General features: G+C 34.5%; 1 protein-coding gene across 4 annotated transcripts in view; it reads right to left on the bottom strand.

Moving 5' to 3' along the window:
* Positions 1–12100, bottom strand: part of CDH19 (cadherin 19) — a 103744-nt gene that overhangs the window by 70851 nt on the left and 20793 nt on the right. For all 4 annotated transcript variants that reach the window (XM_058691850.1, XM_058691851.1, XM_058691849.1 and 1 more), the window contains exons 2-3: positions 5465–5704; positions 1591–1885 (exon numbers count right to left, since the gene is read on the bottom strand). In XM_058691850.1, coding sequence (XP_058547833.1) covers positions 1591–1885; positions 5465–5659 — 490 coding nt within the window. In that variant the 5' untranslated portion in view covers positions 5660–5704. The remainder of the gene's footprint in view (positions 1–1590; positions 1886–5464; positions 5705–12100) is intronic.

Raw genomic sequence — 12100 nt, 5'->3', positions numbered from 1 at the left:
GTATGCTTTTCTCTTCTCTACCTACGTTCTCTGCCAAGGGGATCTCACCCATAGTCATGCTTACAGACTTGCTCTATCAATCACTCCCATATTGATATAGGCAATTCTTATCCTACCGCAATGTGAATCTTTTTCTAGAATATGGCATGACTGTATTCTTTGTAATCCACTTCAAATTTCCTAAAAGTCCCACCTTCTCCAGTCAATTAATCATCATCATATTTCACTCATAATATGGCATGACTGTATTCTTTGTAATCCACTTCAAATTTCCTAAAAGTCCCACCTTCTCCAGTCAATTAATCATCATCATATTTCACTCATAATTAACACTTTCATAATGGAAAGCATCAAGGGTCACCTTATTTAAAATAGTTATTGTTCACTGTGTTAGAACTAAGATATAGGTTTCATACTAGCAATTACTTCCAAAATTACATTTCACAAAATTTGCTAGTAAATGTTAGGTCCACAGTGTATGCTGTTTAAAAAAAAAAGGAGGAGGAGGAGGAGGAGGAGGGGGAGGAGGAGGAGGGGGAGGGGAGAAATGAAATGTTTCACTGCCTGGCTACCAAACGCAATATTCATGTGTCGTTTACGTCTAATAATAATCGGTCTTGATACATATTCACAGGTAAATTTGTTTATGTTGTAAAGACCTATGTTCTGAATGCACGTAGAAAGAAGTCTTTAAATTGCTTCCCGGACTGTTAAAAAACAAAGCATCAGGAAAATATACAGTAGAATATACACTTTTGGAATTGTTGGCTAATCAATCAGATGGTTAGGTAAAGCAGTTTTAAAGCATGTTAGTATAATTTAAAATGACCATTATTGAATAGAATTTATCACACTTAAGAAAATTTTATGAACTTAATTTTACTATGTATTGTGCTGCCAACATTTTCTGAATGAATGAATGAGTGGACAAACTTTGCACAGCCACACCATAATTCCCCTCTATTAGAAAGACATTGCTGATTTTCAGTGCAGTCAGTTCTTATATCTTATGGAAACCACTTGCTTCTACAGGCATTATATTGAAGATATTTATAAAAATAACAGTAGGTATGAAAGGAACTTTGAAAATAAATACAGTTGCACAGAGGCGTTCGACCCCTTTTTTTGTTTTTAGTCTTTATGTTCCATGACTTTGAAGCATATAGTACTTTTGTCTTATAAATTAGATTCTATGATTTATACGTGCATATCTTTCCAGATGGCTGTGCATACTTTTTTCAGAGACAAAATTATATCTTGTTTTGGAAAATACCTTCTTGTAATGAAGAAACTAGTAAGTGAATAAGCTAAAGAATTTTATAAATCACTAAAAACCACATATTTAACCCTTTTCTTCTATTGCCTTGAAGACTGAGATATTTTAACAAGACAACTAATGTATTAAAATATAGAACCATTGTTTACAAAATTTAAATGATAGTCTAATTTTTAAAATTATTTGACTTAACATGTTTGTAGAAGGAAGTACGAGTGTTGAACTTTAACTAATTCGCTTCCAAAACATTAGCTCAAAAATTTCAATCTGTTGTAATTGTTAATATATCTTTGATGTAAATTAATATGCAATACCTTCTGGAGACATCTCTGGTACAATGGCCTCATAAGGTTCATCTAGGAATTTTGGTTCATTGTCATTGATATCCGAAACTCTGATGACAAACTCAGACTCAGGTTCCACAGCCCTTCCAGTAGTGCTGTCTATTACCTGGGCTCTTAGAGTGTAGAGGGATCGTTCCTCTCTATCAAGCTTCTGGACGGCAAAAATGTCACCTGTTCTCTCATCAATGACAAAAATACTTCCAGCTCCAGCTCCCAAAAGCTTGTACTGGAAAGAGTTGTTTCCATTGTCTAAATCAGATCTTAGCTGCAAGTGCAAAGAGGGATAATTTAGTTTCCAGACATATTTAAATGGACAAATCAATTTTAATGATTTTATTTTCCTGTCTGTTCATTTTCCCCCATGTTAATAACCCCATGCAATTCCCATAGGATATTAAATCAGGTGAAATATTAATTTTAAGATTAAATTGTGTCATCAAGCAGAGGAGTCTGATATTTCAGTATAAGAAACTGTACAAATCTTATTACTCTAAATAGATTATTCTAATTAGAAACTAATAATTGAAAAACAAAGTGCCTTTCATAAATGATGCACACCAAAGTTGGTGGCTCATGTTTACTCCATGATTACATTCTGAGTCACTAAAACCATGCTCTCAAATATTTGCGTTAGATTGGGACCTAGAGACTGATAGGCAGATAATAGTCTAGATAAACAGTGGTATTCTATCTCTAGGTTAAAAACATGTAGGAAATACAAAAATATTACCAACAAAATAAGGGAGCATGTTGGGAAGGTAACGATAGCTGAGCCATCCATTTTGGCATTTACAACATGCTATAAAATGTACATATCGTTTTCTATATGATTTCCCAATTTATCCTCATAGTATCATGAGATAAAAACTATTGACATAATCATTTCTACAGAGAAAGAGAGACTGAAAAATTTTTAAACGTTCACAGAGTCATGGTTTTGTATAAGTTTATGATTTAGGTCATGATTTTGTGTAAGTTTATGATTTAGACAACAGGTCTGTCTGACCCCAAGAGCCTCTCCTGCAAACCACTAGGTAAAATGGTCTTTTATGGCTTGAGTTTTGCCAAATTAGATCTAACTCTTTCTTCCCAACGTGTTCTATTCAATTGTCAAATATGTCTTTTCTTCTTGGATCCTAATTATTTTTATGTTTAAAAGCAAAGTGAATTTGTTCGTTCATAATGTTAATGGACTTCTGAATTTGCTATATAAAAACAAGGGTTATTATGATATAGGCAACACTGGTTGCTTGTTCATATCTAAATTACCTTTACATAAAGAGAAGTATGCCATCATCCCGAAATTATTGTGAATCCCTGGTTTTCTTGATTCATCATTTACAAATAAGCCCTCTTTACAGTAAGAGCTTCCTGAAAATTTACAAAGCTAACCAAGAAACACAATCTTAAACAAATTCATAACTTTTCTGATAGTTCAAGGTACAGTGGACGAATTAATATTTTTCTATGTGATCGTGTGGAATACCTGAAGGTAGCTACAACAATTAATTTTAATAATGTGTTGAATAACACGGCTATTCAATGAAAGAAACAGGTTGGGAATAATAATAATAATGCTATAATAAAAGATCTATAGCTCTTTTAATGTGATGGTTCTTCACTACTCATAAGATAAAAAGGAAGTCTCCATGCCTTACTGATAAGAGATTAAGGGAAACAAGTGTCCTTTCCAATAATTATATCAAAGGAAAGTTATGTATGTCCTATGTTTTTCAGGTATCATTTTAATATAATTTGAAAATTTGATTTAATATTAGGATGATGATAAGTCAAATTTAGTAATGAGTAAATGTATTCCAAGTATCTGCACAGTATAATTTTCATAGATCAGTGAGTTTGGTCTTTTCATGGACCCATTTTAAGTAAAAAAATAAAAATTAAAAAAAATATGTATATATATTTACTTAAATATACATGAATATATATTAAGTATCTGCCTTTTAAGGTCACAAAATTCGTAAGTTAAAGACATTTCAATTTCATGAATTCTAGTGTCATGATATTTTCTTTCTTTTTAATTTTTAAATGTTTTTATTTATTTTTTATACAGAGAGACAGAGCGTGAGCAGGGGAGGGGCAGAGAGAGAGGGAGACACAGAATCTGAAGTAGCTCCAGGCTCCGAGCTGTCAGCACAGAGCCTGACATGGGGCTTGAACCCGCAAAGTGGGAGATCATGACTGAGCTGAAGTGGGACGCTCAACCGACTGAGCCACCCAGGCGCCCCTCCAGTGTCATGATATTTTCTATATTTCTATTCAAAACTACTTTTTTCAATCAGGCAATTACCATTGATTTGGCAAATCAGTATGCCTTTACATTTTTACTTAATTGTGCTTTCCAAACCTAATCTCTGTTAACAAATAGTGCAAAAAGAAAGTCATCTTGGACACATCAGCTACATTTTATTTTCACCAGCTCTTTAATGACAACACCTAGGTATTCATTATTACTCTCTTTTAAAGCAGTTACCTGTGTGTTATTTAAGTCGAATGACAGTGTTTCAAGGCAAAACATCCGTTAGAATATTTTCACAAGTATTTTTATAGAATGAAAAAATAGGCAAAACCAACCACCACGTGAACGGAACAGGAGATGTGCCGGGAGCACCGGGAGCACAAAAACATAAACTAGAAAATGTGACAGTTAGCCAGGGAGGTAGTCTCTGCTCTGACTGTACTGAGGCACTTCCCTGCAGAGTCTCATTCACTAAAAGTTCCCCATCTGTGTGAGTCTGTCACCCCACTCACTGATGGCAGAGCATATGGTACTCCCTGGGCTCCACCGCAAATGCGACTAGAGACTCAGTTAACCAGCAGACACTTAACTATGGACCTCATTTGTGCCATCCTGCCTGTGATTTACCTGGAGTCATCTTAGAGAATAAAGAGATGAGAAATCTGACTCACAGCAGGAACACATACATGCACAAACGTTTGAAATCTGTTTGCATAAGATCCCAACCTAAGCCTTTGGTAGAGTATACACATACACATTCACCAGAGGTGATAGACGAACTCCTCTGGAATCTGGACATCGTGCTAACGCTGAAGCTTTCCTGAAAGGGCCAGGGAAAGGGAGTTCATGAATTTTGAGTGCTTCACCCTTTGGGCCCAATTAAATTTTAGTGCCAGTTAATTAGTGGTTAAACTTATTTCAGTTCATTCATCTAGAGAAAGATCCTTAGAAAAAGGACACGGTATTGTAATTACCTCTGTTTAAAGAATATTGAATGATAATAAAAACCAAAAACATAAATAGGGAACATTCTATCTCATTAGGAAATTTAAATATATATATATCTTAAAGATATATACATATATCCTACAAGAAAGTAAAAAATAATTATTCTTTATACTTCATAATCAAATGAAGTGTGTATGCTCTTGAAGCTACTTAACTGTAAAAGGGCTTGGTATTAATCTGCTTCATGAAAAATTAATGATGGGTAAATCAACACCTACTGAGCATAATAGAAACTCAGGCTAAATACTGTTGGTAAACAGTTATTATTCTCAGTGTGGTTGCTTTGATCCATTACCAAAAATAACACCATCACATTTCCAGATGTTGATAAATGAGGGCTCTATTTTCATATGGGAGACAAAAGTGAAATTCGAAACTCAGAGGTTTCCTTCCTCCTTAAGTTTTCCAGGTATTTTAGGTGCTTGAAAATCAGAAACTATTAATTAGGCCGATGGCTAAAGCTTCCTAAGGGTTCCACTGAGAAAATGTACGACGCATCAAATGCCTTAAAACTTCCTCAACCCATCCATTTAGATTTACATAATAGTATTTCCTGTAACACTCTGATAAAATCAGTACCTGGCCAATGTGATAATTAGTCTTATTCATTTCCTCTGGTACAAAAAACTGGTTCCACATCCAACCACGCTTCACTCTCAAATGAGAATCCACTGGGTGCTTAACTTCCTCTGTTTGAGAGATTTCTGTTGCCATAAAGCAAGGCCATAGGAGAGAAATTCCCAACGTAAAAGGCAGCAATAAGCAATAATCCATTCTGCTCGTTTGATTCCAACTGGTATTCTTCGGAGGAAACAGTAGCTGCAAACAAAAATTGTGTGTTCCTTTAGAATCTTTTTACGCGTTAGGTATCTTACATATTCTGAAAGAACAAGAAACACAACAAAATTTTACATTTAAAATAACATTCGCTCACATAATTGCTAAAGAAAGGATAGAACTTTTGCATCCATAAAAGTAGGAACAACAATATACATTTAATTTATCATCCAATTACGCTTGTTATATTTTGCAGCTCAGCAATAATTTGAATGGCATAATTAGAAACTTCTGCCCAAGCACTGTCCATTTTAAGCTGTAGTCATAAATCTGCCTGAAGGTTGAAAAGTTGATCCGGCAATCTCCTTGATTGACAGTTGATACTGAAATTAGATTTTTTTCTTTAATTTAAAAATTCTATCTCCATAAAACTCAAACTACCCCATTAAAACAAGTCAAGGCAGGGGGAAAATGTAATCTTCTACTCCCCTTTTTCAATAGCAATAAATTTTCTTACCCAGTTTCCCAAGTTATAGCATTTTATCTAGTATTAACTAGACAAAATGACAACTCATCTTGAAACCTGGAGGATTTCATAATCAGTTATGCTGAAGTTATAAAACACTCTGTGAATAGAAAACCCGTGCAAGATATTTACCATTTTATATTATGAAGGGTATGAAATGGTTTTCATCTTAACAAAGAGACGATGCTATTTTTAGAAAATAAATACAAAAATATTGTGTCTGAGTACAAATGTCTGATTATTTATGATATAGAAGATGGAGAAAAAAGATATCTTCTAGGGGCATCTAGTTGGTTGAGCATCTGACTCTTGGTTTCAGCTCAGGTCATGTTCTCAGGTTCATGGGATCGAGTCCCATGTTGGGTTCTGCACTAGCAGAGTGGAGCCTGCTTGGGATTCTCGGTCTTCCTCTCTCTCTGCTCCTGTCCTCCTTGAGCTGTCTCTCTTTCTCTCAAAATAATAAAAAAAGAAAGATATCTTCTATTATTTAAATATTAAAAGAGAAACTCTAAACTATTGAATTTTACAGGTAAAACTTTCCATTTAATGGATACTGATCATGCAATTCTCTTTGAAATGACTGGTAATTCTCACCCTTATAGGAAATGGAATATCTTTGCACTTACCACATTGACATAGCACCTCGATATAACCAAATTGGATTTGTTTCTTTGGGACTCATGAAGAAAAATAATCTTGTCAAATCTACAAAGAGTTTAACACTATACAATCAACAGAAAATTCAGAGTCCCTATTTCTGTTACGAGTTTCCTGTATGATTTCACTTTGAATCTTCTCCACATATTTTTGAACAACCCTTGAGAGATATTTTAGGGCTTTGGCTCTTGTTAGAAGAGTTGTTAAAAAACACCTAATTAAGACAGAACACATTGTCATAAATGGGCGTTCTGTGGTGCCTCTCCTTCAAGCAGATGCATTCTTCGTTATATATTTACTTAATGAAGGTCATGAAATTCAACTGATATGAAAACTAAAGATGGATTTCATCCTAATGTTGAATATTTGAAATCCAAATAATAATGTCTATTGTTTAGAAATTGTGAATCTATATTTTTGATACCCAATAAATAATGAAAGCAGTCAGAACAAGCTCAGTTTCCTAATGAGGATGCTATTTTGTATAAATTTGGAAAAGTATCACTAACAGTGATGTGAAGTTATAATTATAGTGTTGGGTAAATACATTTATGTCAACTTTATGTTATTATATTTTCATTCATCTAGGAAAAAAAGTGAGGGGTTTTAGGAAACATGCTGTACTAGATTCAAAGATATTTAAAACACACAAGAATAAGTATAAAAAAGGACATTATCTAGAACCTGATTTGCACAGACCTATTTTTTTAATATTTCAGGGTTTTGTTTTAATTTTAGTTAACATATAGTGTAATATTAGTTTCAGGAGAATTTAGTGATTCATCACTGACATGTTATACCCGTTCTCATCCCAAGCACCCTCCTTAATACCCATTAACCATTTAGCCCCTCCCTCTGCCTACCTCTCCTTCAGCTATCCTCAGTTTGTTCTCTGTATTTAAAAGTCTCTTATGGTTTGCCTCCCTCTCTCTCTTTTTTTTTTCTTTTCCTATGTTCATCTATTTGGTTTCTTAAATCATAAATATGAGTGAAATCATATGGTATTTTGTCTTTTTATGACTGACTGACTTCACTTAGCATAATACATTCTACCTCTGTCCATGCCATTTCAAATGGCAAGATTTCATTCTTTTTTTTTTTTTTCAACGTTTTTTATTTATTTTTGGGACAGAGAGAGACAGAGCATGAACGGGGGAGGGGCAGAGAGAGAGGGAGACACAGAATCGGAAACAGGCCCCAGGCTCCGAGCCATCAGCCCAGAGCCTGACGCGGGGCTCGAACTCATGGACCACGAGATCGTGACCTGGCTGAAGTCGGACGCTTAACCGACTGCGCCACCCAGGCGCCCCAAGATTTCATTCTTTTTGATGGCATGGTAACACTCCATTGTATATATATACCACTTCTTTATCCATTCATCAGTGGATAGACCTTCAGGCTCTTGCCATAATTTGGCTATTGTTGATAATGTTTCTATAAACATTGGGGTGCATGTGCCCTTTTGAATCTGTATTTTTGTATCCCTTGGATAAATACCTAGTAGTGCAATGGCTGGCTCGTAGCAGAGTTCTTTTAACCTTTTGAGGAACCTCCATTCTGTTTTCTAGGGTGGCTGCACCAGTTTGCATTCCCATCCACAGCGTAAGAGGGTTCCCCTTTCTCCACATTCTCACCAACACCTGTTGTTTCCTGTGTTGTTAATTCTAGCCATTCTGACTTGTGTGAGGTGGTATCTCACCGTGGTTTTGATGTATTTCCCTGATGATGAGCAATGTTGAGCATCTTTTCACGTGTGTTAGTGATGTCTTCTTTGGGAAAATGTCTATTCATGTCCTCTGCCCATGTCTTTACCGGATTATTTGTTTATTGGGTATTGAGTTGTATCACGTTTTTATACATTTTGGATATTAACCCTTTTTAGATATGTCGTTTGCAAATATCTTCTCCCGTTCCGTAAGTTGCCTTTGAGTGTTGTTGATGGTTTCCTTTGCTGTGCAGAAGTTTTTATCTTGATGAAGTTCCAACAGTTCATTTTTGCTTTTGTTTCCCTTACCTATGGAGACGTGTCTAGTTAGAAGTTGCTGTGGCCAGGGTCAAAGATATTGCTGCCTATGTTCTACTCTAGGATTTTGATGATTTCCTGTCTCACATTTAGGTCTTTCATTCATTTTTAAGTTATTGTTGTGTATGGTGTAATAAAGTGATCCATTTTCATTCTTCTGCATGTTGCTGTTCAGTTTTCCCAACACCATTTGTTGAAGAGACTGTCTTTTTTTCCATTGGATATTCTTTCCTGCTTTGTCAAAGATTAGTTGGCCATAGAGTTGTGGACCCATTTCTGGGTTTTCTATTCCGTTCCATTGATCTATGTGTCTGTGTTCGTGCCAGTGCCATACTGTCTTGATGACCACAGTTTTGTACTGTAACTTGAAGTCCAGAATCATGATGCCTCCAGCTTTGCTTTCTTTTTCAATATTTCTTTAGCTGTTTGGGGTCTTCTGTTGTTCCATACAAATTTTAGGATTATTCCTTCTATCTCTGTGAAAAATGCTGGTGTTATATTGACAGGAATTGCAACAAATGTGTAGATTGCTTTGGGTGGTATAGACATTTTAACAATATTTTTTCTTCTAATCTACGAACATAGAATGTTTTTCCATTTCTTTATGTCTTCTTCAATTTCTTTTACAAGTGTTTTGCAGTTTTCGGAGCACAGATCTTTTACTTCTTTGGTTAGGTTATTCCTAGGTATCTTATGGTTTTTTGGTGCAATTGTAAATGGAATTGATTCCTTGATTTCTCTTTCTGCTGCTTCATTATTGTGTATAGAGATGCAACAGATTTCTGAATGCTGATTTTGTATCCTGAGACTTTATTGAATTCTTGTATCAATTCTAGCAATTTTTTTTGGTTGAGTCTTTTGGATTTTCTATATAGAGTAACATGTTGTCTTGAATAGTGAAAGTTTGACGTCTTTCTCATCAATTTGGATGCCTTTTATTTCTTTATGTTGTCTGCTGACAGTACTACGTTAAATAACATTGGTGGAAGTGGACATCCCTGTCTTACTCCTGACTTTAGTGGGAAAGCTCGCAATTTGCCCTACTGATGATGCTATTAGCTGTGGGTCTTAATGCATACAGGGTCTTTTGCACATGGCCTTTATGTTGTTGAGGTATATTCCCTCTATCCCTCCTCTATTGAGTGTTTTTATTAAAAATGAATGCTGTACCTTGTCAAATGCTTTTTCTGCATCTATTGATATCGGATGGCTCTTACCCTTTCTTTTATTAATATGGTGTATTGTGCTGATTGATTTGTGAATATTGAACCACGCTTACAGCCTAGGAATAAATCCCACTTGATCAGGGCAAATAATTCTTTAAATGCACTGTTGGGTACAGTTTCCTAGTACCTTGTTGAGAATTTTTGCACCCATGTACATCAGGGATATTGGCCTGTAATTCTCCTTTTTCTTGGGGTCTTTGTCTGGTTTGGGAATCAAGAGAATCTAGCCCCATAGAATGACTGTGAAAGTTTTCTTTCCATTTTAATTTTTTGGAACAGTTTGAGAAGAATAGGTATTAATTTGTTAAATGTTTGATAGAAGTCCTCTTGGAAGCCCTCTGGTCTTGGACTTTTGTTTGGTGGGAGATTTTTGATTACTGATTTCATTTCTTTGCTGGTTATTGTTCTGTTCAAATTTTTTATTTCTTCCTGTTTCAGTTTTGGTCATTTATATGTTTCTAGGAATTTATCCATTTCTTCCAGAATGTTCAATTGTTAGCACCTAGTTTCTCATACTATTCTCTTATAATTGTATTTATGTTGTGTTTGTTGTGATCTCTCCTCTCTCATTCATGATTTTATTTACTTGAGCCCTTTCTCTTTTATTTTTGATAAGCCTGTCTAGGGGTGTATCAATTTTACTAATTCTGTTAAAGAACTAACTCCTAGTTTTATCGATCTGTTCTACAGTATTGTTTCTATATCATTTATTTCTGTTTTCGTCTTTATTATTTCACTTCTTCTGCTGGCTTTAGGCTTTAGGCTTCATTTGCTGTTCCTTTTGTACAAACTTATTTTTATAGTTACATTTTTTTATCAATCTGTGAAAATATTTCATGATAATTCAATATCTTTAAATGATAAAAGAGAAACTATTGTGAATTTCATTAGTTGCGGAAGTTTCTTTGTGGTTATATAAAAACATACCCTATTTTTGGTCATGTCATGTATACTGAAGTATGTTGGTGTTGGATAAAACATGACATCTAGAATTTTTTAAAGCATTTCAGAAAGAGTAGGAGCATTTAGGAGCAGGTAAAACCAAGCACAGGCTTGATAATTAATTCTTGAAATTGGGTCATGAGCATTGGCATAGCTATTATTTTATTCTTCACTTGTATTTAAAATTTGTATACTAAAACAACAATAATAACTTATTCTGTACTTCTTAAATCCATATGGTGGACAAAAATCATTAAACAGTTTAATATCAGATATTGATGAAAATGCATGAAGAACAGACTCCAATACAATGTTGATGAAATTGAAAATTTGGGCAATCATTTTGAGGAGTAGTTTGGCCAAATCTATTATATTTAAAAATTAGTTTAGGGGCGCCTGTGTTTGTGAGTTTGAGCCCCCTGTCAGGCTCTGTGCTGACAGCTCGGAGCCCGGAGCCTGCTTCAGATTCTGTGTCTCCCTCGCTCTCTGCCCCTCCCCTGCTCATGGTCTGTCTCTGTCTCAAAAATAAACATTAAAAAATAGTTGAAGGTATAAACTAACAGCTATTTTTTTTACTGCTTTATACATAGAGAAACCTTCAAATTTGTCCACTATGAGGCAAATACAAATTGGATTAATTTGGAAAAAGGATATGTGAAAAAAAAAAGTTCTAATCAGGGTATTATATGATACCAATTATAAAGTGTTTCAAAATTATAAGATGATGCCCTAAAAGACTATTGTCATACACGGATTTTGTAAAGTCTAGGAAAAGAAAAATGATATGCAAGATTTATTATGGTATTTATACCATGACAGTAGGAAAAGAAACGGGTTTAAAGAAATTGAGAAATCTCTGTCACGTTTTTCTCCCTCTAAATAATCTCAAGTAAATATGTCAAATAATAACACTCATGAAATTTCTATCTTATATGTTTTTCAGATAAAGTATATGACTGAAGTGTTTTACAACTAAATTTAAAGTTAAAAGTTAAACTATCTTATTTCATAGTCCTAAATCATAATAAAACAGACATGAATACCCTTTTATTTGAGCCTCTTAC

Source organism: Neofelis nebulosa, chromosome 11 (assembly GCF_028018385.1).
Source record: "Neofelis nebulosa isolate mNeoNeb1 chromosome 11, mNeoNeb1.pri, whole genome shotgun sequence".
In the NCBI taxonomy this organism is placed as follows: Eukaryota; Metazoa; Chordata; class Mammalia; order Carnivora; family Felidae; genus Neofelis; species Neofelis nebulosa.
This window is presented reverse-complemented; position numbering and strand designations above follow the sequence as displayed.